Here is a 27,707-nt window from a genome sequence, read left to right on the forward strand (position 1 = left end):
CGCCACCCTCGAACACGAAACCCTGGTCGGTGCCGATGTAGGGCACCGTGCACGACGACGACGACGATAGCACCGGGCCCGTGACCACGGCGCTCCCATTGCGTTCCCCGTCCGCCAGTGTTAAGACGTCTTCGAATCTCTTTTCACTTAGCATCAAATGTACCAGCCGATGATCACACCGACACGTCGGCTAAACGTAACGATCTCTCGCTTCTCTTTCCACGCGAACCTCTTCTTCTTCTTCCTCCTTTGTCCCGTTTGTATTCTTGCTGTTCCTGTTTCTCGTCGTCTTCGATTTCGTCTTCTTCCTCTCCTTCTCCTTCTTCGTCTTCTTCCTCCTCCTCCTCGTCCAGGTTACCCTTCTTGTGCTTCATCCGTACCTACGTCTGTGCCCTTCCGTTGGCTCGGTTAAACCGCGCCACGTCATAATCTGTACAGAAAAATTCGGAATTTTGAATTCATTTGGCGATGAACTATGATATGATTGGACTATGGATATCTATGCAAATTTATGTTTTTATCAACGATACTGGATAAATAGAACTCAAATAGTATTCAAAAAGAATTGCTGCAAGTGTTTGCTGTGCTTTATTTTACAATGCTGACAAAATTTCGAAAGCTTTCGTGTAATACGTATGAGCCGTTCACGGGCCAAGTTGGCCGGCCTCACTTTTTGAAATTTTTGAAATTTTAGTACCAACTTATTTCGCGTGTAATATTTATCTTGTACAATTCCTACAATTTTTTCCACTTTTTGCTTCACGACGTTAACCGATTCGGCAAATGAATAGCCTGTATAATATATTTATAAAAATTTCCGAAGCGTTTAAATATTTTTATGAACCACTGTATGTTCCAAATGGAACGGATAAGAAGACAATGTAACTCATCCTAGTATTAGTACGTTTCAACTACAGTATTTCATAGTTCATGCATAGTGTATATACATAGTATACAGTATAGGATGAATCACAACGATAAGAATAGTCACAATTCGTTTTAGATTCCTCTTACGACTGTATTTACTTGACGAAAAATCCGTAATAAGTATGTCGCATTAAAAAAAATGATTTTTCAAGATATCAATGTTAATAAGATATCAATGACAATAAAAGTACAATATAAACATTGCATCTCTAAAATTATTTAAAAATCATACGTGTCGCTAATAGATATATAATTATCCTTATGTTTTATTTCTAATTTTGATATATAATTTGATATATTGTATTTCATTAATTTTTTTTTTTTGTGTCTATTTTATACTATTTTGTTTCTGAGGTAAGCTTGTTACAAGAATATTATCTAGTTATAGTTTATATTATAGTTATTTTACAAATGCGACGGATAGTCTGAATATGAAGAAAGATCGCGGTAAGGTGCGATAAGTGACAGAGCATGTTAATGTAAAATTCTCGTATATGATTTACTCGATCCATTTTCCAAAATCACCTTCTATTTTGTGTAATTTTATACGATACACGGTATTGTGATCGGTATATGCTTATGTATAGATATTACGAAATGTAGCCGAATAATAGGAGCTATTTCCAACATTCCTCGAATCGCAGTTCCCCATCCCTTCTTAACGTTTCTGATACTCGGCTGCCTGCCTGTTCTCAGCTGACACGAAAATAAGTCATCCACGTTATTTTCTATCTTATTACAGTGTTTTGGTATCTTGTTCGACACCGTGTTTGAAACAAAATTTCATTGCCATACGAGAAGCACAATATACAAGTGCTGCTTAACCCACCAATAGTCAAGCAATAATGTAATACATATGCCCTGTATGTTTAAGTGTAGGAACATACGTAGCAATATACGTATTACATGTCTTACATTTATGTAGCATACGGTAGAGGACAAAGATAAGTGGACAGATAGTACAAACAATTATCAGTGAAATTTTGTTAAGTACGACTTGTTCACACCAAAATGTAAATATTAATTTCAATTGTTTACTAAATAATCTATGTAATTAGAGGATACGTAATAAATAAAATTTACGTATATAACGCTAGTATTAATTCCATTAAATCTCAGTCTTTTCTCTGCTTTCATTAACTGTTCACTTATTTTTGTTTCCGACTGTATTTGCTGTATTAGATGTATAAGTATTTCGACGCTTGGTGTGACGAAAAATTGCACATAAAATATAATACCTTGTATCTTTGAGAAATATCCATCTTGAAACTTTCCGTACGCTTGCTCCTTGTTCACAATACAATTCACGTTACATGCCATAAACTTGAACTGAAATATTTTAATCCGAAGCACAAACTACTACATCTCACGTCGAAGCAACAACTCCAAGCTGCAGATACACGGTTTAAACTTATTGCATATTAAACCTGACAAATGAAATCAATTTGATGATATAAATATGTATCACAAACAGTCCTGCGTATTTTCTTACATATAAATATGCAAGGCATTATAAAGAAAGTACAAAATGAAAAAACACTTTTATCATCTCTTGATAGAAATTTCTATCTACCTTTCGTTTCTTTTCTTGCAAAAAAAATGTGGTTATAAATTATAGAGAATCTATATATTCAATATTGCAGTAACACCGTCAATTTGTTACAACAAAATCAACTTTTTCCCTGCTTATAAATACTTATACAGTGACTCGGAAACGTACTTGAACATTTCTCCTAAAAAATTTGTTCGTAAAGTATCATGTGTGTTATGTGAAACTTTTTGAATACCGTTATTGATTTATACCGATAAAGCATGGAAGCAATCTAAACATGTATATAGAAGTTACAAGTTATTTACTGCATATAATATATACCGTGTACATTAAATATGCATTATCTATGGATTATAAAGACTCTGCTTAAGTGGAACGAAAGAAAGAAAAATTCGCGTTTGCGTGATCATTCACAGACTGATAATCGCAATATCAAGAAGCGAACTGAATTTACTAACACGAATTAGTCGAGAAACGATTACGAATGGAATGTTGCGTCGCAAAAGGTAGGATTGTCCCTTAATGAGTTAACACGCTTACAAACGATCGTTTCGGACGACAGAAACAAGTGCACATCGCCTCTAATGAGGCCAAATTTCAAATCTGATATCATCGTCTGCGTTACTATTTTCGTACGTGTGGCAGAACCTTTCTTTATTGCCGTGCGCGTTCGCAGCGAAACGTAGAAACCCGCCTGATCGGAAAAGAGAAACGAAGAGAAATGAGCAGAAAGGCGAAAAATCAAAATACTAGAGGAAAGGTGGCTTTCGGAAAGAAACCTAAAAACTGCTTGCCCGAAACACCATGTACTGCTGGTAGTACTATTTATATACGAGGTTAATACACTCTGACCTAGATTCACGGCGAAAAGCACCTGTCTCGATAGTCCTGATTCAATCGTGCACGTGGTTTCGTGCGAAGTCTAGATCAGTATGTAACGAGAGCGATTATTTTGACGAAATGCTACGGAACCACAATAAACAGCTATTAACCATGCACGATAAGAAGGTAGGAACGCTTTGGATTTTCACGCAATGCTTTTGTTACAAGGCAATACCTCGTGTAGAGATGAAACAACGTCTATACATCGTGTGCAGTTTACGTAAGAGTTTTATACATACAGTATCGGTCAAAAGTACCCAGGCGCTTAGCTTATTTTTGACTGTGTAGGATTGTATTTCGATTATAAAATTAAAAATGAGACAGAGAAATGATCTTTGTATTTGCCTGTTTTTCACTGCGTGACAGAGTGTACTTCAGTTACAAAAGTATAAATGAAAAGATCTTTGCGCGTGTTTCTTTTTGGCTACGTGAACATTTATTTCACTTACGAAGTTATATACACATATATGACAAAGTCTTTGCACTTCCTTATTTTCCATTGTATAAAAATCTATTTCAATTGTAAAATTATAGATAGAAACATGCGAAATTTCTTTATTCATTAAAATGACCAATAGATCTGTGAGATCTATGAAATAAAATATGTCAAAAATGATTATTATCATCTTACTTGACACATAGTTATTTTGAAATAATTATGCCTTGGTTTACTAGATTCTTCTTTATTAATTTTTTATTTTATCTTTTGATTTGAATTAATGTTTCCTGAAATAATATTACTTGTCGTCAAATTGTTAATTCATATCATTAATTTGTACTCTGGTAATATACAAATAATGTTATTATAAATCAACCAAAACACCTTATCAACGATAAAGGAATCTTACGAAGGTCAGTGTATCTACTACATTTACCTATGTATATATGTTGTTCAAACAAGGACAAACAACTCCAAACAACTGTGCGTTTGGTAACAGTCTCGCTCGCGCGAGTTTATTCAACTTCCAGTATTATCAAAAATATTTTTATTTCCAATCGAATCTTTCATTATTAACAAATTTAATGTGAAAGCATTATACAGATGCTTTTATAAACTGAAGCAATCAGTTGCGACAAGAATTCATCTATTCTAATATCGAGATAAGCTATTTATATAAACTCATCTTCAACTATTTTTACTGCATTTGAGAAGAGCAGTTTTGTTACAAAAAACTATTTCTAGTGTCTTTTCGCTACAAGGAACGAGGCTAATTGTGAATAATGTTCGATGAACTCATTTCTTGAAAGGTATGCGATTAAATAATATATTATCTAACAATCTATTTAGCTGCAGCATCTGCATTTTTTTAATTATGTCTTCTCATTAAGAGCTACGTTTTATTAATAATCTCTCAGATACGTTATACAGTATTCATTTAACTGCAATATCATTTATCCAGAACATAGTTGAAAAAAGAGATATATCTTTCTGATATATTTTAGAAAATACATATTTTTGTGTATCCTAAAACCTTATTACCATTATTTGACCTTTTTAGTTGTTTGAACTCAATTTACTTGGATAAGAAAATGATTTTCAAATGAAATAAATCTTTATTTCGTTCTATACTTTAATAAATATTTTTCAAATAATTCTTTATTCCATTGTGTCAACTTCATCGGATGCACAAACTCTGTCATATACATAAGCCGATACGCATTGTTCAAATGTAACTGGACTGAGAATAATTCTGAAAACAAATAACGCTACGTCGTAAAATGATCTGGATTTACTATTTATAACTCGAACATTATGCAAAATACGGTATTTCTACGTTACATATTTATTCTTTTGTTTGAACGCGTTAATCACACAAAAATGATTTATTCGAACTTTATATAGAATATTTATTTTTAAAATGACAATAATATAATAGATTGAATGAATTGATTGCTTACTTTAATTTATTTTCTTTTTTATTTTTATCATAAATAGACTATGTTCGAGACTGGTTGGCACTTTCTTGTGCTGATTATAAAAAGTTCCAATAAAATTTCTTTGAAATAAAATTAAAGAAACGAAAAAACAAGGACATTTAATTCTACAATAAAACTTCAGAAGTTTGCGTATCTAAGATAAAATAGCAGTATTAAAAAAAATCATATTGGATCTATGATAAGAAATGGCATTATATGTACGTTCTATGAAGCTGGTTCAGTCACGAAATAGTACGATCACATCGCATTTAACCTTGAATTATATTTCTAAAACAATAATATCTTACACAGTAGAAACATATTTTTCGTAGAAAATAGTGAAAATGATACTGTTCCAAAGTAAACAAAACAGACACTTTCAATTAAATACTCTAGCATACAAATTATTTTTATAGCAATTAATTATCTTACAAATGAGAAAAAATTTACAATTACAAATCAATAAGAATTTTACCCTAGATTCATTGAATCATTACGTATTTAATTGTCATAATTGTTCTGTTCCATTGAATATTGTAACGCGTAGGTTACATCGATTGCAATCGTCGCATAAACAAAAATGTTTATGTAACGCAAATAAGAATTTTACTCGAAATTCATTAAAAATCTATTAATTGTTATAGGCACATCCTATTGTTTCATTGAACGCTAAATATATTAATTACCTTGGCAGCGTTCGTCATATGAACGGAAATTATTGTAACAGAAATATAGATCTCGTTCGTGACTAATTTACAATCCTACCAGAAATCACCTACTCGAATTTTCTCTCCTGTACACCTTAAGTCCATTGGTAGATGCGAAGTAAACATACGCAAAGTAAACACATCTGTATAACTCTCTGTCGAGAAATAAATGACTCCACTATACTCCTGTAAGCAAAGGAACAAGTAGCGAAGAAGGAAAGCAAGACAAGAGTGAAAAAGAGGAAAAGAAAGCAAATTGGTTCCTACTTCTACGATGATCCAACATCGTCACAAACACGCTTAACGCTAGAAGCTAGGAAATTTCCAACTGTCTCGCGAGATCTCGTCACGATCATTAGCAATTATTTTAACTATACACCTATGATTTTTTTTATGTTTTCTTTTCATACTTTAGATGAATATGATCGTGAAATATCGTTTCGGATGAATTATATTCGATGCTTTCTTTCTTCTTTTTGATTAATTGTTTATAATTGCGTCAACTGCCATAATATTTGCAAGTCAGGTCAAATCATAAGTTCAGTTTCATAATCTTCTGGAAACGATTAGTTCATTTTAAGAATTTTAACAGTCGAAATGTCTGATTAAATCTATGGAAATTATCTTTTTCAGAAAAGAGTTTGTTATGCTCTTAATATTATACTAATAATATTAAAATATGATGTAGCAGCAGAAAATTTGTCACATTTTTTTAACGTATCGCATCACGGGATCATGTTATTTTCAAATAGAAAATTAATGCATTGGGCGTACGTATTACAGAGGTATAAGTAATGAATTGTTCAAAATTCTATATACATTAAAGCCATACATCATTCGGAACAGTCTGATTCTACCTAATGAAATTCTTTTCTACGTTCTATCGTTTCAGGATTATAGCTTAGCCAGTTGCGTGTATCCTGAGTAGTAAACCAATATCAAATTACAAAGAAGTAATAATTTTAAATAATTACGAATTTGAAATCTAGCTTAGTTTTATCACATTGTACGCGAATTAGACTTTATATACATTCGCACCTCTAAGTTTTTAAAAATATACAATGACTCACGAAAGTACTCGAACATTTAGCATAGAACATTTTTATGAATGTATTATGTGCGCTATACGGAACTTGTTGACCTTTCAGTTAGCACTATAATGAGACGCAACTATTGCGATTATAATAGTAAAATTTGGAAGCAATCCAAAAATCTATATAGAAGTTACACGACATTTATTGCAAACATATACGTTGTGAAAAATTAGCATACAATGTGAATAATTTTAAACATACAATTAATGCTAAAGACGGTCTCATTATATATTCTGACCTATTAATATAGTGAACAATTGTCTGTTTGAATGTTTGACTCTTGGTGATGTTTGCGAAGTGTATGTTTCCAATAAATATATTGCAGCTTGTACATATACATTTTCAGATCCATCACAAATTTTAACAATATAATCATAACAGTCATGTTTTGTTAGAGTACTAACGCGATCTCAAAATATTTTCTACGATATATGTGTAAAAAGCATAAAAAATTTGTATAAAGGTATATACGTATGAAAAGTTTCTAAGGGGTGTTCGAATAGTTTCGTGAGCCATGGTAAATACAATTTACGAAATTTTACTGAGCACGATGTTTCAACAAAAATACGAAAGACATTATACATCAATCAGTACCTAGTATCGGAATAATGGAACGATAAATAGTGAATATTCAAAATGATCGCATGTAAAATTTTAGTGTCAAAAGTAATTACTAGACCGCGGATGTTTGTGCATTTATGGGAAATTTAAAGGCGCAAGAATCTACAAAACGCGCCAGATATGTAAAAATGTATAACATACTCAAAGTACAATACTTGATACATGATTTAATGGATGAAACAAATTCTTGCTTAGGTTCTGTTTCTTTAATTGTATTTATAAAAATATAAATTTGCGTAAACATCCGCAGTCTAATGATAAATCGTTGGTAACCCAATGTTAACAATCTAGAATTAAGATCAACCTAACGCTGATGATTTTGTTTCTTTAAAATCCACATTATTCAGATATACTAATGATTACATTGCTTTAAAGTTGAGATGCATACAAAATGTTCAGTTGGTTTTGAAGTATCAAAATAATGAGATAGAAAAAAAGAAAGACAGTTCCAAAATTCTAAAGCACATAGAATATGTATCTATTGTGGAAAAATCTTAGACTATCTACCAAATAAAAATATTTTATTTTTATAAATATAAATAATATGAAAAGACTTGACACTTTTTAATTCAAATCTGTTGTAACTTCTTGAAAAGTATATAATTCAAGAATTGTTAGTATTTTGCTCAAAAGTATTAATTTAATTTAAAATACTAATTAATATTTTCTGATCTTTTTTTATTATCTCAATAACAAGATCTCATGCGAAGATTTTACCAGTTCTTAATAAGTCACATAATTTTCGAACAGGGCAATGAAAAAAAACACAATTATGTTCTTCATAGAAGGAATACAAAGAAAGCGCATGATTATTACTCACATTTTCCAATCTTTGCAGGAAGGCACTTTTAAAATTCGGTACATTGTTAACACGACATGTTACTGTTATTTGACTCTGCGGCTAAACATCTATTTCGCACCCTTTAAAAGTATCGTTTGCCATAATATTAAAATAATGGAGATACTGAAATAAAATATCAAAATATTGTTTGCGTTAACAGTTTATACCTCTGCCTTTTCGAAAACCTCATCAACCGTATCTTTGAACCTAACAGATTCTTTCCATTCTTAATTATCTTCTACTAAAATATTTTTCTTTGGTCGTGGCGACAATTAAAATCAAAAATCTCAACAAGAATTTATAATGTTTTGTCCTGCGATCCTCGTATGTAACATTCTCAAGTTGGTTTCAGATTTTGCCGACATAATCGCAATAGTTGTATCTCAGTATAGCGTCAATGAAACATACCAAAAAGTTCTCTATAACACAGGTAAGACGATCGTAAAAAATTTCTGCGACAAGTGTTTACATACTTTTATGGATCACTGTATGAACAGCAGCGTATAATAGGATCTTTTGAAAAACTAAACGCACGGGTAAACAACATGCTGTTACAATTCCATGGCAATTGTTTGTTGGCTATACTCTAAAAGCTTTTTCGGAGTACACTCCAGTATCTACTTTACGCAGATCGATCCATGTGGGCGGAAACAACTGCGCGAAACGAAATACTCCGATCTCTGAACGATCGTCTGAACGTCTTTAAATCTCCTAGACTAGGACGTTCTGTTCTAATGCAAATTAAGTATCGATATACGTAGAACATCTAATTTAATACGGTTACAGCGTCACAGGTTATGTAGCGATTTTCAGGATAACTTCTCTTCTGTTCGAAGAGTACGAAGCGTTTCAAAATTTTGCTCTTCGCAGTTGTTTATTATCGCAACGAAACTATGTATTCCGTATCATCGTAGAACGTTAAAAAAAATTGGCAGAAGATTGGATTTCCGTCTGGAATCGAACGAATCGATTCCTTATCCATGTGATGCTCTACAAAGAACAACTTTAAATGTCACGTCACGGCATTTATTCGTGGCATAATTCCAGACCCAGTCTCCCTCTTACATCCCTGGTTTACTTCGAGAGCTCGTTATGCTCAATGTTCCTCTTATCGATTAAATTATTATTTCTCGCCGTTATTTGGCTCCTATACACATACGTATCCGTAGCATACTGCAGAAATATTCTATGTCCTGTTTTAACGTTTACGAGAGAACCAGTTTTGAAAACCCAATGCTACTTTATAATTAAATAGATACTTTTTGCATTGTACTTATGTTAATCAATGCTGTTATAAAATTAGTTGCAAATTGATACAGATGGATCATGGTTCTTGAAAATATCCCTATATACATTAAATATATTAAACAAAAATATTATTTTTAATAAATCTATGAAATAGATATAAATGTGATTTTTATACAGCACAAAGAAACAATCAAGAATTATTTGTTACATGTAAAAACTCAAGTTTCAAAAATGGAGATAAAGTACTCGTGCAGCAAGCCATCGATGTAACGTCGACGTGCACGTTCATTTCTTCTTTCATTTTCCCCCTCTTATTTCTGTTGTAAATAACCCTGATTTTCCTTCGAAAAATATTTATGTAAGACGTTGATCACAGCCAGCAACCGAATACATAATTCGGGGCCGTATTATTTAAATACATGTCCGCGTATTGTTTGGATGCACGACCTGGATCTTGGCTACGCGTCAATATGATGTTGTATGGCTAGCAAAAATATTCGCGAAGTGTCGTAAGATACGCCAATTTCGAATTCTTTGCTTTTAATAACGTCGCCAGCGATTCAAATTCATAGCGCAATAAAAAAAAAGACACACAAAGGCAATCTTATGCACGAAATGTAGTCGCGAGTAATTTCAAAAAAATCTTGATAAAGTATCGTGTGTTCAGGTTATCGCGGATAACAGTAGTGAAGATGAATGGTAAGCGTTACCGGACAGTAGTAAAGAACGACTATTTACAACCTACACCTATCGATACATTGCAAGCACATTGAAAATGTCGCACAGTTTCTTTATTCCATTATATAGGTCAAAGAAAAGTAATTACTTGCTACGTACCGTCAACTGTCATAATTGTAGTATTCGTATCAATGTGAAAATCAAAAATTATATAAATCTGGTATAAAATATAACCAAATTGTGTGCCGGATATGATATGCAAAATTGTTGCAAAAATATGACTGCAACTATGATTATGCAGTAGTCATGCTTGTTTTATATCATTTTTTTTTTTTTTTTTGATCATTGAAATGGAATTGTTTGAAGCATATAATATAAAGGATGTATATTACAGTCAATACTTCTTTTGTTTTCTATACGTTCTGCGACAAGATATTTCTTACTGGTTTCTGTCTTCTGTTTCTTTTCTGGTTTTTGTAATAATGGCTTGCTTCCATGCTATTACATATAATATTTTTCGCATCCAGACTTTTATTCTACGTTATTCTGCTAGCGAGTTCTATGTGACAATTTTTCAACTGAATTTAATGACACAAAAATCTGATTCGAAATCACTGTCAAATTGCACGGATAGTAACGATATACGTTGTGTATCTGTGATGATATGATACGACACAATCGAGATCAATGGAGCAATAATAAAACAGTGTGGAAGCAAATGATTTTCGTGAGATTCAAGGACGAGCAGCTGAGAAATTCAAGTTATCTGGGTCTGTATTTCGGGGACAGTATTTGACGTGTACCGGTACGATTCTATAACGAAGTAGCTCCTATACGGAAATAGACGTGGAGTGGTAGTAGAAACGAAACCAGAAGTACAATAATTTTTGCGACTCACCTCTGTTTTAAACACGGGCACCATTCGTCCGGAAAGACACATTGCGCACCGTGGTATAGTAACACATCTTGCCGTGAGTAGCACGACTAATAATGCACCGTGACGAGTAGTGACGAACAGTGACGAGCAGTGACGACGGTATCGTACTGCCACTTGTTCCACACTAAGCGCTGCAATCGATGTTCGCGCGTCTATCGATTAGGAAATGGTTAACGTGACATAGCCGCGCTCAGATACAATGAAAAAAAAAAGAAATTTTGCGTTTCTATCCGTTTCATATTCATAAAAAACGATTCTAGAATAAAAACTTTATTGTAGGATCTTTCTATTAAATAATAAAAATATCGAAAGAAAATTGGCAAAATAACTTTCATAGAAATGGAGATTAAGCAAAACGAAACTTAACGTTCATAACTACTAACAGCGTTGGATCGTATATCCGGTAATGATGACGATACGAATTCTACTAATATTATAACTGCTACTACTACCGACGGAGATATTGTTTGGACTACAGCCAGACGCGCGCCTGCGTCGACGAATATCGTACGCTACCCTGTCTATCGCGCGTGTCATGAAAATTTGACCTCCACCTATGACGCTCGCTTTTCTCTTTTCACAACGATAGCTCGATATCAATTTTGAACCTGTATAATGTTTGTGCATGCGCAGATATATGCGCGCGCAAGATATTTATCAAGCTAAGAACAAATACGCGGTACATTTGAATCGATAAATAACAAATGTTGTTAATAAGGTTGATCGATTTATTGAATTAGATAGCTGATTAAAATAACGTGAAGGTTTATACCTTTTAATAATACCTAATATTATTATAATATTAATAGAAGTTCTGTGATAAAGAAGCAGTAGACAGAGCAATTTCAAAATTAAATATATCTAATAATAAAAGGTAACCAGACTCATCTACGTTCTAGGTCTACGTCTATATCATAACATTTATTCTAACGTTGATTGACATATGTATGATACAAAATGATAATAAAAATGTTGAATTATTACTGTATACAATATATTTCTTTTGTTCCTATTTTATAACAACAATAATAGTAAATATTTCAGATAATAGCTAAACAAAGCCAAAGAAAGAAAGTATATATAAAATTAAGTTATTCTCTCCAGGAAACATGTACATCATCTGTTCTATATCGTTGTACACAAGTTGTTTTCATCCATGGAGTATGCCCTTGGCTTTTGTATTGAAGTAATCCAGCCACAGCGATCATTACACCATTATCTATACAAAAGCGTTCATCTGTGGCATGAAGTACTGCATTTCTTTCCTCACACATCACTTTCATCATCTCTTGCAACCTTTCATTACATCCTACACCACCAACAATCAATACTTCTAATGATTTTACATGGGCCATTGCTCTCTCTATAATATTATTAAAAATATAATTTCTGTTCCATTTTATACAATTTTGTACTTGTATCGCAAGCAATAACAATACCAGTAATTTCAATAAGCATAGCAAATACTGTTTCTTGTAAAGAAAAACATAAATCTTCTGGAGTAAATTCTTTCGAGTCAAGCCAACTGGGAAGATGTTCTTCAATGTAACTTAAAATTCCTGAGAAAGACACGTCCATCCCTTTTACTACATAAGGTAATGGAGCTAATTTTGTCCCTCTATGTATATAATATTATATTATGTGTAATAAATGAAATTAATGAAATTAATATACATAAACAAATAAACCATACTTTAATAAAACAACTTACTTCTTTGCTAACTGTTCTATATTATAACCAGGACTAGGATCATTTGAGAGCTTTAATAATCTTGCGAAACGATCTAAACAGTTTCCAACAGCAATATCTATTGTTTCACCAAAAATACGATATCTCTGTCGAGAGTATGCAATAATCTGTGTATTTCCACCAGAAACATATAAAACAGTTGGATTTATACTTCCTGTGATCAATCGCCCCATTTCTATATGACCAATACAATGATTTACTGCAACCATTGGTTTATCATATATCTGAGCAACAGTTCTAGCTACTAATGCACCAACTGTTAACGGTGCACCCATTCCTGGTCCTTTTGTATAACATACTACATCCACATCTTTTAATGTTATTTTAGCTTCATCCAATGCCTTTTGCAAAACATTGAGGATATGTTCTCTATGATGTTGCGCAGTTTCACGAGGTAGGAATCCTTTTCAAAACAAACTTTAAAACGTTTTATATATAACATTTTAAATAATAACAAATAATAAATGTCACTCATTTTTGTATGTTGTTGAATTATGTACAATGCATTATGTAAGTATTTAAACACACTTAGAAACTTTCTATGCTTATATTATACAAAACATTTTGGAATTTTATTAACACTAACATTATCATACTTGGTATTTAAGACGGATCTAAAAATGTATATAAAAGTTACAAGATATTTATTAGAAGCATACTGTTTGTAAAAATGGTCAAGGTATTTGAGCAATCAATTATTTTATATATTAGTGAGTCACAACATCTTTAGCTTTAATTGTATGTTTAAGACTACTATTTGTGTTATATATTACGTCTTAAATGTATGTTTGTAATAAATATCTTGTAACTTCTATGTACATTTAGATTTCTAATTTTGCTACTATAATCGCGATAGTCGTGTATCACTGCAGTGTTAACAAAATTTAAAAAAATTTCGTATAATACACATAACATATTCATAAAAACTTTTTGTGATAAATGTTGAAATACTTTCGTGAGCCATTGTATATCATCAAAAGTAATCACATAAAAGGTTAAGTTTACCTTCACCCGGTGGTGTAATATACGTATGCCGTACATTTGATAAAACATCTTGATCTCGAATAATTCCGATGCCTAACTTATTTGCACTACCTTCAAATCCAATTGCAATTGTCATTTTTATATTTATACGTTTAATTCGAAAAGATACTATACAAATTTACGGCGTATAAAGCCATTGGCACATGGGTAAATTAATTATCCAATAGAAAACATAGACAACATGCGCAGTAGAATCATATTCATTTGACTTTTCTCGACATTTATTTATTTATATTTGTTGCATGTTGAAAATAATAAAATATATTCTGATAATAAATAGAAAATATATAATACTTATTCGACACAAACTGCCAAAAGAATGAATACACATAAATGTAAAAGTAGAAAATCATTTATAAGTAACGAGAGGAATTTACGATTAACCGTATTCCTGCAGCGACATCTGTTACTTATCTCGTTTGGAATGCATCTTCTTGCATTTGGTGCGTCTCTAGAAGGAAAATCTCCTTTAAACAATCTTCATTCGTAAAACGTCACGCGGAAGTGATTCACCGATTCTCGTGCCAGAAAATGCAAGTTTGCAATTTGCCGCGGTGAGAAAAGTGAGTGTCGTTATCTCGAATGGTTCTTGAGCCCGGTGAATGTCGTGAAATTCCTCGGATAGCGCTCACTGGGTGGGCAATTGATTTTCAAAGTGACCATCGGGTGCGAACGAATGAATGCCACTGACGCTTCGGTACGAAATAGCAGACAACGCTACCAAAAAAAGTTAGAGATCTATTTTCATACTGTCGAGTAAGAGTTTTGTGAAGCTACGTTAAAACAAATATATATATATATATGTATATATATACATAGTGCAAAGGTGTGTACCAGCAAATGGAAAAAGCGAGAAGAGCCGACCTTCGCTTTTAACGAAAGAAAGGAGCGAAGGAGGCTATACGCGTATATACCCGGTTTCGGACACTCTCTTTCTTTTCTTTTTATCTCCTCAAGCCAATACTTGAGGTATCTTCTTGAGTTCTCCGTTACGACACCAGTAAGGTGTTACCCGGGTAATATCTGAAATGGTGTCGCGAAAAATACAGTTTCGCCGGTCGCGAAATCGCGCAGTCGGGCCTTTACGTGACCTTGACGTACCCGTTACTCGAGCCACAAATTCCGTGCTACCGCGTTTCGGTGTGGCTACGAATCGGACGCGACAAGATATCCTCCGATGCGTACCGAGAAGGTGACACGTTCCGCGGATGACATCCTTCACGATGTCAAGAAACGGGCGAAAAAGCCCTACCCGCGGCGTTCATTGTATTTTCTCACCTGTGTGTACCATCGGTGTAATGATTGACGCGAGTAATCTTATCGTGTATCGTAATCGGCTACGTGAGTGCCGTCCGGTATGGCATTACCCGGGTAATGCCCGAGATAAACTTCATACCCTATTCGCGGTTCGGTCCGGTTAATAAAACACGAAAATACCTGGACACGATCGACTTGACACGCGCGCGCGACGCCTTTCGAGGGCGATCTCTGAATTTGGTTCGACTCATTGAAAAGTCCACGCGACCAACATTTATGGATCGTGGATCGAAGCGTACTACAATTCTGGACATGCAGAGAGTGGCGATGGTAAGGTCTCGCGACGGGTGATGTCCAGTACCACATATGGATTTTTCGCGAAATTTTTATTCTCAGAGAAAACATACGCTTTTGATCGGGAATATATACTAACTTTTCCACTGCTTCACCACTCCAGATGATACCCATTTGTGACATATAGAATTTTTTACATAGGCCAGTCGACCCAAAGGACGAATGATACTGGTTCTTCTAGAGATCTCATGGCGAACTAGTCCAACGTATTATCATCTTTATGGGCATTCTATCATGTATTGAAAATTAACGTGTTGACTGCTCTCGCAGGCGTTTGGATCACCAACTTTTTGCTCCTCCTATATCTTCTATTCTAACATTTCTATCAGGTATGTGTCTATTTAAGAATAGAAAATTCATGAAATATGCAGAGGGTTCATAAATGCATGCCAGTACTTCAGGAGATGGATCTACACATTACAGTAAATAAACGTCATATGAACATATGTCCTATATCCTTAGTTTTCAGATTATGGTTGATTAAAAAAATGTTCAATGGGTTAGCCTCATGGCTTAATACACATTAGTATATGCTTTAGCATTATTGCATACATAGCTAAGACATGCCTTGCGATTATCCAAAGCTTACAAACAATATTAATCAGTATGAATCAGATAGAATTTCAGACAGTCAATATTTTATTTTCCCTAATTCATTAATGTTTTCTAGAAACAGGAAAATAAAAATTATTTGTAAACTTTACAAAAAACAAAATATACTTTAGCTGCATATACAGACAACATTAAGGCATGCAATAACATGTGTTGAGGCATGAGACAGACACTTTAAACATTTTCTGTAATCATTTATAGCTTTCAAACTAAAGTACATAGGAATTACCCTTGAAATATCGATATGAATTTATGAATCACCTTATATAAATAACTGTACTTAAAGTAATTGTAAAAATGATAGTTGTTTACATCTGGAGTAATTACAAGTGTCAAATGTAATACATTTTGTTTTAGGAATGTCACGAGACTATGATAGACGAAGAGGAGGTAGCGGTAGTGGTAGCAGTTCTAGTAAGTTACGGATGGATACCAATGTATCACAACCCAGACCGCACGGTGAAAATTCAGGAAAACGGAGAGAATTAGATAGTGTAATGCGGAAAGCTCGTGAATCTCAGTCAAGTTATTGGAATAAAAAGCTTTTGGAAGTAGAGGAACGCGATCCAAATAGATGGAGACACAGTGGATATAAGGAATTATATGTCGGTGGCACAGCAAGTGGAGAACCTAGTAGAGGACATCCTCGAAGTCCAAGAAGTCCCAGACCTCGAAGTCCCCATATACCAAGACCACGTAGTCCTCGAACTAGAAGCCCACGGTCACCTCGCGATAGATCACATACCAGAGGACGACCTACACGCAGTCCAAGCACAGGAAGTACTTGTTCTGATCGATCATGCAGTGTCTGTTCACCAAAGGAAAGGCGACGTATCGCTCAACCCTCTCCTTCACGTTCAAGATCACTCACACCAGTTCGAGCTCGAGCACATCCAAAAGAAATAGTACCATCAAGTTCACGAGTAATACCAGCTCGTACTAGACCAAGATCACCTCCTTTGCCACGTCCACGTACACCCCCGCCCACACCACAGCCTCCACCACGTCATCAAAAGGACTATAAGGCAATTAAAGAAAAAGAATCCAAGGTCCGGCGTAAAGAAAAACATCACACTAGAATCCCAGAAGATCCAAGAGTTCCAGATCCCATTCCATTGGTAAAACATACTTTGTTCATAACTAATTATGAGTTCTGATTTTAAATTAATATACTTCTGTCTACATTTTTAATCTTTTTCGTTTATTTATACATCTCTCTTATATTTCAATATATAACTATGAAACTTGTACAGATGCGTAAACCTGTAAAGGTAGAAAAAACTCATTCAAGTCATGGAACAACTCAAATGATTAGGCCACCTCCTGAGTCCTCACCTAGTGAAGACAGTGATAGTTCTTCCACAACATCACATGTGGGTCCACCTAAAATGACATTATCAGAGCGGTATGATTTAATTATTAATATGTTGTAAAATTTAAAACATCAGTTTAACAACACAATACATATATTTGAAAAAGATAAAGGTCTTATAATAACACAAAACTGTTCTTTTTTCTTAGATTTGGTAAAATGGCACAATGGAGTGTCGATCGTAGGGACATGGAAAATATGCGCATCACAAAGGATGGAGAAAATGCGATGAAAGTTGTAATAGAGGGTGAAGAGAGAATTGCAAGACTAGGATACGATTCTCCACCACCAGGACATTATCCTGAATCACTTTTAGCACAAGGTCCAAGAGGTTTAGAATGTTGGGATGATGTTCGTGTTAGATATGATTATTATAAAGCAAGAGGATATCTACGAGATCTTACTTTAGATGATTACATAAAGTGGGAAGAATGGTGGTACAAATATCAAGAATGGTTAGAAGCAGAACGTTTTTATGAACAATGGACCTCTTCAAATCGTCCTTCTGGAACTCGAAAGAGACGCGGGCGACGTAATAATACAGCTCATTGAAATTGCGTAAGCCCATTACAAATCATTCTTGATTCATAGACATTATCATTAATATTTGTTGTCCTTAGAAAGGAGTGCAAAAAGTGTGTAAACGCTCTATACAGGCATACATGCATTCATATAGAAAACATACGCTGTTAAGACGTATATATAAATATAAATATATTATAATAAAATGACTGTGCTGTAAAAACCTCATTTTCGTCGATTTATCAAGTAAAGATTAATTTACAAGATTTTCGCTTTTCATTTGATTACTTTATATGTAATACTTTATATCTATCAAAATATTTAGAAATAAGGATAAACGTGTGTATCGAATTAATAATAATGCCAAGAAAAATTTATTTTTGTTTATATTTTTTTAATTTTGTTTTATCACTTTTTTATTTATGATAAACAGGGATCTTATAAAACCATTTTCTATTTAATAAAATTCTAGTTTTCTTTATAAAAATGTTTCATAAATAACTTTGTAAGAACATGAGAAGTTACTAAAAAAGTGAAATTAGTTTTTGTATTTAAAAAAGCCTACAATCATAAAATAAATACTTTACCATCATTTTCTAAAAAATATTTTTTTTTAAATATTTCGGAATATGTGGAGTGTTCTAGGTTTTTTCAACTAAACTTTGTCAATATGTTGAATGGGTATAAGTAAAAAATTTACATAAATATAGTTCGTTTGAAGATTTATTAAAAGTTATAATAAAAATGCAGCATATAATTTCAGATGTTAATACAAATAGTGAATTCATATGAGCGGTCGATTGATTTATTGAAATGAATCAAAACCAAAATGAACTGTGTAGAACAACGAATGACTATCAGTTACCTATTGACAGAAATGATAAATATTTTAAAATGAAATATAAGCACTTATTTTTGTCTTGTAAAATGTTCTTTTTGTATTTTATATCTTAAAGTTTGACTATGAAAACCTGAACAGCTCTGTATTTAACTGATAAATTATTTGACATACAATTTACAGGATCATATTTAAGCTCATTAAATTATTTATTTATTACTTTCTTATTAAAAATCTAAACTCATAATAAAGTTATATCTAGGATAAGAGGTACATTATAAAGTTATATAAATTTATTTTCAGTACTTTCTATTTTTAATTGTGAAATTTTCTTAATAATCCCAATTCTATGTTATTTATCCTATAGATTAAGATTACTGCATAAAATTATGAAGTAGATCATAATAAATTTAGCAAAATATGCTCTTTACCAAGTTACAAAAATTAAATTTGAAATTTCTGTATAATTCATTGTAATTTTATATAAAGGTGTAACTTTCTTTTAAGTGTACAGGCTATGATTTTATGTACAAAACAAATATGAAAATATATTTAGAAATATGTGTATTATTTTTTCTGTTTTGTATGTATTTATAAAAATTAATTACAGTAGTTATATTCAAAAATATATTGTAATAATTTTCTTCTGAAAATTATATCTTAAGGAAGAATTGAATTATTGAACGCAAGATATGGTATCTCCCGTAATAAGAGGTTAAAAGTTTATCAAAAATCAAATATTCGTAAGTAAGAAGTCATATATATATATATATATATACGACACAACAGTTAAGTTGAGATCAAGTAATGAATGTGTTTTAAACTGGGAAAGAGAACATAAAGATGGCATCTCAGAAGATTATAAGAAAAATAATATCATCTTCATTAGGTCCAAAACCTATTGGACCATATAAGTAAGCTATAATAACATATTTTTCCAATTATTTAGAATTTGTCAAGTCTTACATTATATACATAATATTTCTCATTTATTTAGATCAAAAATAGAATCTTCCTAATGCAATAGAGTATATATATAATTACAATACATGAAATTATCTAATTACAATGTAACTAATTTTGTTTGATAGCCAAGCAGTACTTGTAGATCATACTTTATATTTGTCTGGATCTCTTGGTGTTGATGTTAAAACTGGAAAACTTGTTGCTGGAGGTGCTGCTGTAGAAGCTCGTCAAGCTCTTATAAATATGGGTCACATCTTAAAGGAAGCTGGATCTAATTATGACAAAGGTTTCATTTATTTAAAATTTTTTTAATTTTCTAATTTGTTAATTTACATTTTTCAATTCTGAAATGATCGAGAAATATGATGATAAACATTATCAGCAGTGATTAATAATTTTAATAATTAATTTTATTAAACATTAATAATATTTACTCTATATTTATTTACAGTCGTTAAAACAACAATTTTCTTACAAGATATTAATGAGTTTAGTGATGTAAATGAAGTCTACAAAGAATGTAAGATTTAATTTATAGTTTTCGTTATATAAGTGTATGTTATATTTGTGTACATATCCATGCACCATTTTTTTCCCTTTAGTTTTTAAGGAGAACTATCCAGCTAGATCTACATTTCAAGTTGGAAAGTTACCAATGGTAAGAAGTAATGCACATATGAATATATATATATAATTCAAAATCTAACTGCTAACGTTAAACATAAAATGTTGTTGTAGGGTGCAAAATTTGAAATTGAAGCTATTGCTGTTGTTGGCGAGGTAGAAACAATTTGAATATTACAAGCAAAATTAATTTAAATTTTATATATTAATGAGATATGTTATATCTAAGAATTTAAATATTATTTCGAATTTACTATTTTTATGTATGAAGCTTTTATGATTATATTAATAACAATTTGGTTCTTTTACCATATGTATATTTAAATATAAGTTTATTTCTTAAAAATAAATAATGGGAAATAGTAATAGGAAATATCTTTCATAAATTATATTAAATATTTTTGTACTATTGAAAAACCTTAGAAATAAATATTTTTGGGAAGTTTCCTCTAATATCTTGCTTTATACAGGACATATAAAAAAATAAAAAACGTAAAATAATGAATGTTAATAGTAACCTGATGAAAGTCACCAAATATTTCATATAACATTAACATAAAAATTAAATTTATAAAAAACACACTTTTATTAGTATTTCGTTACAAGAAATAATACTTTTTAATTAATATCAGGTGTAGCAGAAGAAGAATTTTTATATGTTGTAAATAAATTATATTACATTATAAAAAAGAAAGAAAACATTTTTGTATTTTCATAATAATTTATAATGGTATGACAAAAGTGTAACGATAAATGTAATTTTTATCTCGTAAAATAAAAATAAAATCGTAAATATTGTAAGAATTAATTAAGAATTATATTTAAAATGTTTGTGTTTAACATGTCACTGTAATAAATAAACAAAAACGTATATAACTGTATCCTAACGAACAATACGAATGAATATGAATGATTAAAGAATAGACATGGACAACAACCAAACATAGCGGCAGATATGAATAGTATTGTTACATAAAGGGTGGTCCGTCATTTATGATACAAATGTGGTTAGACAGATTCTATGGCTCAAAATAAGACGAAGATCAAAAATAACAAAATCGCGTTGAGAACTTCGTTTGTGAAAAATCGAGTTTGAAAATTCATGAAGTGTAGTGAATACGAACAACCATTTCATAAAACTGCAGGAGGTGGTATCCAATTTCTATTACGCTTTGTAGTACCCAAATCAGTAGACTGTAATCGATGTTTGTAGCGTATTGAAATGTTTTAGGAATATTTTAATAAATTGTAAAGGCGCATCCGCATTGTTCTATTATTATTACTATGGTGTGTTATTATGTCACAATTAGACGACTTGAATGTAAATCTACGTTGAGTTATATAGTTCATGTTACAGCAGTTATACATACCTCGATTTCACAACCGCTTTCACTCTTTTCGAACGAGATTTACCACGTGTTGGTGTCGTTCCTATTTCTTTTATTCGATTGTGTCTCATTTTGCATATTAACGTTATCATCACGATGCCACCTAAATTTGATCCAAATGAAATCAAGATAGGTATATTTTTAATATTTCATTTTAATATGTATTACAAGAGTGTAAAATTTCCTCACATATGCATATTTGTTTCAATAGTCTATCTAAGATGCGTTGGAGGTGAAGTAGGAGCAACTTCATCTCTGGCTCCAAAAATTGGTACTTCATCTCTGGCTCCAAAAATTGGTCCGAGCAACTTCATCTCTGGCTCCAAAAATTGGTCCACTCGGTTTAGTAAGATTCTATTTTATAAATTTAAATTATTTATAAACAATATTTCTTCTAACTTTTTGATAAATTATTCTATTTTATATTTGTAAATATTAATTTTCCTCTTTCATTGTTTGATTCTATTTTACGTTCTATTAATAAATAAAAAACATTTATATAGTGCTTAAATATTGGTTTATATTTATAGTCTCCCAAGAAAGTTGGTGATGATATCGCCAAGGCTACCAGTGACTGGAAGGGTTTGAAAATTACCGTCCAGTTAACAATTCAGAACAGACAAGCTACAATTACGGTGGTTCCATCTGCTGCATCCTTAATAATTAAGGCTTTGAAGGAGCCACCTAGGGACCGAAAAAGGCAGAAGAATATAAAACACAATGGAAATTTATCATTTGATGATATTGTTTCCATTGCTCGATCAATGAGACCGAGGTCTATGGCAAAGTACCTTAGTGGTACTGTGAAGGAGATATTAGGTACATGTCAATCAGTTGGATGTACTGTTGAAGGTAAACCACCACGAGATCTTATCGAAGAAATTAATGGTGGAAGGCTCCAAGTCCCAGATGAATAATATGGTAAGTTTAGAGCTCCTTGCCAATATTTTCAGCACAATGTTCCATTTTATCAAATATTAGAGTTTATTATACAACTAAAATGATGGATAACTAAATAAATAAATGATATTTATATTGTTATGTAAAGTATTTGCTTTGAGCTCTTGGTAGGGGTTAGCATCCCATCCACATGATAGCTGTAACAATTTAGAATGTTGTTACAGACTGTCAGAGATATTGCTACTGAGGAGAAAACCTCAATAAAAAATCATCATTTAAGATACCATACATATGTAGTATTTTAATTACAAAATTTTACGTTCCCATTGTTTCAGATTTATCATAAGGAGTAAAAAATAAAACATTTTTAATATGAATGTGTTGTATTTTTATGTATGTTCCCTTCTTTTAAGGATATAAATAAATTAAAAATGTTTTAATATATCATATACCTTGTACACAATGAATATATATCATACATCCATATAACATACTCTTATTACATTTATTTAATGTTAGATATACTAATTATAATATGTAACAAATATGTTATGTAGTTAGAATAATTTGTGTGCAAATACTATACTAAAAATGATTTTCAAACATAATGTTACTATTTATTTTCGTTCATATAAAATCTATCTTTACTTTAGATTTGACTGTTTCCTTTTATAAATTAATTTTTTACAATTTTTATTGCCAAAATTTAAAGTGTACTAAACTACGAGGAGATTTAAAATCATTAAATCACTTTATGTATTCAATGTATTTACTAGTTAAGGTAGCTATATATTTCTAAGGAAGTCATGATCAATTAAAAATTTTTCAAGTATTAATATAATTACTTTGTTATATTACGTATAAAAAAAATATTTATAATTTATGAAATTCAGGTATAAAATTGCAAATATCAACAGATTTTAAAACGAATAAAACACTATTATTTCATCACTATTGAAATATATTCTGTACTTCGAGTTTCCATATTAAGTGCATTTATTGTTGAGAAATTTTTTAAAACATTAGAAACCAAAATTACTTGTACATTCTTTACATATGTCTTCATGAAACTAGTTAAATTAAAACAATGGAGAACAATGGAAAAGATTTTAATATCAAATGACATTTCTCTATAATAGGTTTAACAATTCAGTCTCCTAAAACATATCCTCGTCCCCAATTATGACCACCAAATGTATTTCTAGCTTGTTGTGTTTGTGTTCTTTGTATAGGAGCAGCTCCAAACCATCTGATATTACCTCTTTGAGATGGAAAATAAGATTCAAGAATTTTTGGAGTGTTTAATAATTCAGGTCCACCGAGTTCTTGAGGATATTTGAATTTTAAAAACACATAAAGATGCCCCACTAGAATACCAAAAAGTTCCATCATGCCACCTCCAGAGATAATGAGATTAAATGCAAACAATACCCATGGCAAGTATACTGCTTTAAATTGTGTACCTGTTGATTTATAGAAACATACAATTAATATAAGATACGATAGAATGACTGGCAAATTTATAGCCTTATGCTTATAAAAAGAAAAATACATACCAAACCAGAAATTAACAATAGCATCTTTATTCAATTGACACCAAACGTATAATATGCTGAGTACCATAGGATCCATAAGAATATGTAATTCACCAATAACTCCTATGATAACGCAGCATATCCAGTTGAATAAGAGTAAGAAACAATAATCTGCTGGTCGTCCATCGTATTCTCCACGTTCTAACCTCAACGAATAATTATATAAGAAATAACAGTTAATCAAAAAATGAAATCCCGAACCCCGATTTAAAGGGTAGAAAAACACACTGGTGGCTGCTCTCCAAATTTCAAAATTGTTTATAAACCGATCGTTTATAAGTATTAGTGAAGTCGGATTTATTAACCCGAATCTTCCAACTAACGTGCAAACTATTGTACATAATAGCCAATATCTTGTAAAAATTGGTAAAGAATTAATCCAATTCCTTACGTCTGACATTTTTGTAATTTTTACGTTAATATAATAATTAATATGTATAACACCAAATTCGACACGTACGTACAACTCAGTATGACAATGTATGACGTGTGATTATTTAGTGACTAAACAACGACACAACGTAGACTAGGTTAGGACATATAATAACAGATATGGTGCTAGTAAGAATTCTAAATTTCTATACTTATTAAGAATTAGTAAGTAAGAAGACTATACTTATTCTTTCAATATTTAAGAACAAAAAATGTAAAAGAAGATACAAAATTTTAATTCCATTTCAATTACAAAAAGAAAAAAATAGTATGAAGAAGATTTTGTAGAACTGTTCATATTTTCATGTTATAGTATAATTTCTTACAAAATTCTAAAACAAAAAATAAACGTTCTTAGAATTTACTTATATTAAATTTCTAATATAATTGTGAATTTATAAATAATACATAACTTATAAATACATATTAAAGCTTCTCCAGTAGTTACATTGTTATTATAAAGTTCTATATTACAAATACAAAAATAAATTATATAAAATTGTTTTTATTGATATAACAGCACTTCAAAAATGGTGATCAATAACAAAATTGACAGTGATTATAAAATGTACATGTATTCATATGGTTATTTCATAGTAGTACTATATGAAAATTTTGTAATACTATTTATATGAAAGTTTCATATTTTAATTTTTGTTGTCCCTTTCTTTTCCACAGCATTATATAACATCAAGAATAAATTATAAAATTTATTTAGAAATGTTCCATTATAAGATATAATGTTGTTTCTGATATTTTAGATGTACAATAATGATGTAGAGAGAGAGAGAGAGAGAGAGACTTTAATACAGTATGGATTGAAAAATGTGAAAATTTGTTACTAAAGAATTGTTACAGAATATAAAACCATACTTCCTATTTACACACGACAGCAGACAAACACACATATATTAACACAACTAATCATCAGCGGTTCTCTTAACTTTTCGTTGCCTAGGACTCTGTCTGGGCGTTTTAGGAGATTTATCTGTAAGGAAGATTTTTATGTAAAATGCTATTTTTTACATTTTATTTAAAGTAAATAAAATATGAGATACTTACTAATTCTATTTAATGTTTCTTTTGGTAACCAATCATAATCTACATTATTAGGGTTCGATGTACCCACTTCGACAGGAGTTCTACGAGTATTAGAAGATCGAGATTTACGACCAAGAGATGAAAGAAGTTGCTGTCCTCCTACAAGTGTCAATATCACACATGCTGCCAGAAATACATATAAGAAAATTGTTTCTCCATCAAGACCATCATCTAATTCTATTATTTGCACTGTTTCATTATAAACAGCTTCACTAAAGCCAATACCATTCTGCAAAATTATGGACATTTGTCAATTTTTGCATCAATACTTTTAGAATGGAACATTAAATGTGTTACATACAGAATCTTTATAATTTAGATTAATATTAAAACCAAAAGGTCTTCCAGCAAGATTTTCTGATGGAATAAATGAATATGCTAATGTTGCTTCGTGTTTTGGTTTTACAATTTTGTTATATACAACAGTTGAAAAATTTTGGATATAAAAGTTAAAGTCCATTGCATAACGGAAAGAGGCATCCAAAGATTCAAGAATAAAATCAGATTCTCCTTTATTGGTGAAACCAACAAGAAATTCAACTAAATTTCCAGCTGGTAATTCTAGAAAAGTAAATAAATTACTGATTAATATTAATATTAAAAATATTAATAAGATTTCAAAAGGCTTATTATATATACCCAATGTTGATAATCCATTATAAACTGGTTTAGTAAATAATATAGTTGTATCAGCATCAGATGAAGCAGTGGTTGTTTCATCTTCTGGTTCTTCATCTGTTATCACAGAATTATCTTCTCCTTCAATATCCACGATATCATCTATATTTTCATCTTCTTGAGCATAAACTGTAATAAAAATTTAAAATACAAACAGGATTACTTATACATAAATAGTTACAAACATATGTAAAATAAAAAAATTAATTCAGTCAATATGATTTCAATTTATTATCTAAGATGTTAGTTCAAATTTACTAAATGACATTTTTGACGGTTGCATTAATTATATTTTCAATATAAATTATAGAAAAACTGGAAAAGAAAGGAAAGTAATTTTTTTTTATCAATATATATTACATATGTGTAATATAAATATAAATCATAACGTATGAAACAAATATTAGTTGACGATTTTTATTATCCATTACCTTTATTCGTTGTGAAAGTAATTGCAGAAATAAAGAGTAATAAAAAAATGCTAAATTTCTCCATTTCGTTGCGCTGTTTCAAAACTAACTTTCCTGTTATGAAAACCGATTTATTCCACTTCTCGAACACTCACTTCAAATCAACACTCGACTACGGTGCTTCGAAATAACACAACCTGCTACCATCTCTGCCTGCGACGTGGAAGCACAGTAACGCAATCGTCAATCCTACAACGTGGAACATTAACGTAGCGTTGGCATTAAATAAAGGACATCACAAATGAAAGGTTTCATGTTGCCAATATACTAAATTGAATTACTAGGCTGCAGATTTGTGAATTTAAAGGTGCAAAAATCAACAGAGTAAAGATATAAAATGCAAAAATATATATAATATCCAAAGCAAAATATTCGTTACAATATTTAATAGATAAAACAA

The 27,707-nt window shown here is 31.3% G+C and overlaps 7 protein-coding genes across 11 annotated transcripts; 3 read left to right on the forward strand and 4 right to left on the reverse strand.

Annotated features, from left to right (window-relative positions):
* Nucleotides 1-146: 146 nt before the first annotated feature.
* LOC100741741 lies at nucleotides 147-12,031 on the reverse strand. Its single transcript, XM_024367178.2, has 3 exons — nucleotides 11,788-12,031; nucleotides 11,366-11,556; nucleotides 147-430 (listed from the first exon to the last, which is right to left on the reverse strand). Exons 1-3 carry the CDS (start codon nucleotides 12,029-12,031, stop codon nucleotides 371-373), a joined length of 495 nt encoding a protein of 164 aa, XP_024222946.1. The 3' UTR covers nucleotides 147-370.
* Nucleotides 12,032-12,297: 266 nt separating this feature from the next.
* LOC100740461 (probable tRNA N6-adenosine threonylcarbamoyltransferase) lies at nucleotides 12,298-14,489 on the reverse strand. The gene is made up of 4 exons (XM_003488948.4): nucleotides 14,160-14,489; nucleotides 13,116-13,557; nucleotides 12,844-13,022; nucleotides 12,298-12,767 (listed from the first exon to the last, which is right to left on the reverse strand). The coding sequence occupies exons 1-4, from the start codon at nucleotides 14,272-14,274 to the stop codon at nucleotides 12,496-12,498; spliced, it is 1,008 nt and encodes a 335-aa protein (XP_003488996.1). The 5' UTR covers nucleotides 14,275-14,489; the 3' UTR covers nucleotides 12,298-12,495.
* Nucleotides 14,490-14,612: 123 nt separating this feature from the next.
* LOC100749559 (serine/arginine repetitive matrix protein 1) lies at nucleotides 14,613-18,581 on the forward strand. Of its 4 annotated transcripts, none has more exons than XM_003488939.4 (5): nucleotides 14,613-14,761; nucleotides 15,951-16,138; nucleotides 16,779-17,539; nucleotides 17,675-17,826; nucleotides 17,943-18,581. In XM_003488939.4, the coding sequence occupies exons 3-5, from the start codon at nucleotides 16,781-16,783 to the stop codon at nucleotides 18,343-18,345; spliced, it is 1,314 nt and encodes a 437-aa protein (XP_003488987.1). In that variant the 5' UTR covers nucleotides 14,613-14,761; nucleotides 15,951-16,138; nucleotides 16,779-16,780; the 3' UTR covers nucleotides 18,346-18,581. The 4 variants fall into 4 exon arrangements, with proteins under 4 accessions (XP_003488987.1, XP_012240300.1, XP_033176288.1 ...); XM_012384877.3 differs by having other exon boundaries at nucleotides 14,619-15,785; XM_033320397.1 differs by having other exon boundaries at nucleotides 14,619-15,024.
* A 1,233-nt stretch (nucleotides 18,582-19,814) lies between these two features.
* On the forward strand, nucleotides 19,815-21,012 carry LOC100741544 (2-iminobutanoate/2-iminopropanoate deaminase). The gene is made up of 5 exons (XM_003488957.4): nucleotides 19,815-20,067; nucleotides 20,245-20,405; nucleotides 20,571-20,639; nucleotides 20,722-20,777; nucleotides 20,858-21,012. Exons 1-5 carry the CDS (start codon nucleotides 19,997-19,999, stop codon nucleotides 20,912-20,914), a joined length of 414 nt encoding a protein of 137 aa, XP_003489005.1. The 5' UTR covers nucleotides 19,815-19,996; the 3' UTR covers nucleotides 20,915-21,012.
* Nucleotides 21,013-22,112: 1,100 nt separating this feature from the next.
* On the forward strand, nucleotides 22,113-23,408 carry LOC100742471 (60S ribosomal protein L12). 2 transcript variants are annotated; one of them, XM_012384872.3, is made up of 5 exons: nucleotides 22,113-22,264; nucleotides 22,343-22,402; nucleotides 22,464-22,477; nucleotides 22,662-23,052; nucleotides 23,367-23,408. In XM_012384872.3, the coding sequence occupies exons 1-4, from the start codon at nucleotides 22,228-22,230 to the stop codon at nucleotides 23,046-23,048; spliced, it is 498 nt and encodes a 165-aa protein (XP_012240295.1). In that variant the 5' UTR covers nucleotides 22,113-22,227; the 3' UTR covers nucleotides 23,049-23,052; nucleotides 23,367-23,408. The 2 variants fall into 2 exon arrangements, with proteins under 2 accessions (XP_012240295.1, XP_033176289.1); XM_033320398.1 differs by having other exon boundaries at nucleotides 22,115-22,264; nucleotides 22,343-22,372; nucleotides 22,434-22,477.
* A 599-nt stretch (nucleotides 23,409-24,007) lies between these two features.
* On the reverse strand, nucleotides 24,008-25,146 carry LOC100749000 (derlin-1). The gene is made up of 2 exons (XM_003488934.4): nucleotides 24,588-25,146; nucleotides 24,008-24,494 (listed from the first exon to the last, which is right to left on the reverse strand). The coding sequence occupies exons 1-2, from the start codon at nucleotides 25,024-25,026 to the stop codon at nucleotides 24,181-24,183; spliced, it is 753 nt and encodes a 250-aa protein (XP_003488982.1). The 5' UTR covers nucleotides 25,027-25,146; the 3' UTR covers nucleotides 24,008-24,180.
* Nucleotides 25,147-25,547: 401 nt separating this feature from the next.
* Nucleotides 25,548-27,565, reverse strand: LOC100748880 (translocon-associated protein subunit alpha). The gene is made up of 5 exons (XM_003488933.3): nucleotides 27,269-27,565; nucleotides 26,799-26,966; nucleotides 26,461-26,720; nucleotides 26,121-26,388; nucleotides 25,548-26,046 (listed from the first exon to the last, which is right to left on the reverse strand). Exons 1-5 carry the CDS (start codon nucleotides 27,330-27,332, stop codon nucleotides 25,979-25,981), a joined length of 828 nt encoding a protein of 275 aa, XP_003488981.1. The 5' UTR covers nucleotides 27,333-27,565; the 3' UTR covers nucleotides 25,548-25,978.
* Between the last annotated feature and the right edge of the window lie 142 nt (nucleotides 27,566-27,707).

The sequence above is a fragment of the Bombus impatiens genome, unplaced genomic scaffold, assembly GCF_000188095.3.
Source record: "Bombus impatiens unplaced genomic scaffold, BIMP_2.2 scf_0311, whole genome shotgun sequence".
Classification (NCBI taxonomy): domain Eukaryota; kingdom Metazoa; phylum Arthropoda; class Insecta; order Hymenoptera; family Apidae; genus Bombus; species Bombus impatiens.

Coding starts and splice junctions, on each gene's coding strand:
- LOC100741741 (XM_024367178.2), bottom strand. CDS start 12,031: ATGCACAAACATTATACAGGTTCAAAATTGATATCGAGCTATCGTTGT. Junction 11,557..11,787: donor CGGATATACGATCCAACGCT/GTTAGTAGTTAT, acceptor CCTAATCGATAG/ACGCGCGAACATCGATTGCA. Junction 431..11,365: donor TGCCCGTGTTTAAAACAGAG/GTGAGTCGCAAA, acceptor TTTTCTGTACAG/ATTATGACGTGGCGCGGTTT.
- LOC100740461 (XM_003488948.4), bottom strand. CDS start 14,274: ATGACAATTGCAATTGGATTTGAAGGTAGTGCAAATAAGTTAGGCATC. Junction 13,023..13,115: donor ATAGAACAGTTAGCAAAGAA/GTAAGTTGTTTT, acceptor TTATATACATAG/AGGGACAAAATTAGCTCCAT. Junction 12,768..12,843: donor TATGCTTATTGAAATTACTG/GTATTGTTATTG, acceptor ATAATATTATAG/AGAGAGCAATGGCCCATGTA.
- LOC100749559 (XM_003488939.4), top strand. CDS start 16,781: ATGTCACGAGACTATGATAGACGAAGAGGAGGTAGCGGTAGTGGTAGC. Junction 17,540..17,674: donor TTCCAGATCCCATTCCATTG/GTAAAACATACT, acceptor AAACTTGTACAG/ATGCGTAAACCTGTAAAGGT. Junction 17,827..17,942: donor AAAATGACATTATCAGAGCG/GTATGATTTAAT, acceptor CTTTTTTCTTAG/ATTTGGTAAAATGGCACAAT.
- LOC100741544 (XM_003488957.4), top strand. CDS start 19,997: ATGGCATCTCAGAAGATTATAAGAAAAATAATATCATCTTCATTAGGT. Junction 20,640..20,721: donor AAATGAAGTCTACAAAGAAT/GTAAGATTTAAT, acceptor TTTTCCCTTTAG/TTTTTAAGGAGAACTATCCA. Junction 20,778..20,857: donor AAGTTGGAAAGTTACCAATG/GTAAGAAGTAAT, acceptor ATGTTGTTGTAG/GGTGCAAAATTTGAAATTGA.
- LOC100742471 (XM_012384872.3), top strand. CDS start 22,228: ATGCCACCTAAATTTGATCCAAATGAAATCAAGATAG. Junction 22,265..22,342: donor TCCAAATGAAATCAAGATAG/GTATATTTTTAA, acceptor TTGTTTCAATAG/TCTATCTAAGATGCGTTGGA.
- LOC100749000 (XM_003488934.4), bottom strand. CDS start 25,026: ATGTCAGACGTAAGGAATTGGATTAATTCTTTACCAATTTTTACAAGA. Junction 24,495..24,587: donor TATTGTTAATTTCTGGTTTG/GTATGTATTTTT, acceptor ATAAATCAACAG/GTACACAATTTAAAGCAGTA.
- LOC100748880 (XM_003488933.3), bottom strand. CDS start 27,332: ATGGAGAAATTTAGCATTTTTTTATTACTCTTTATTTCTGCAATTACT. Junction 26,967..27,268: donor TACTTTCACAACGAATAAAG/GTAATGGATAAT, acceptor TTTTTATTACAG/TTTATGCTCAAGAAGATGAA. Junction 26,047..26,120: donor AGAAACATTAAATAGAATTA/GTAAGTATCTCA, acceptor TCTTCCTTACAG/ATAAATCTCCTAAAACGCCC.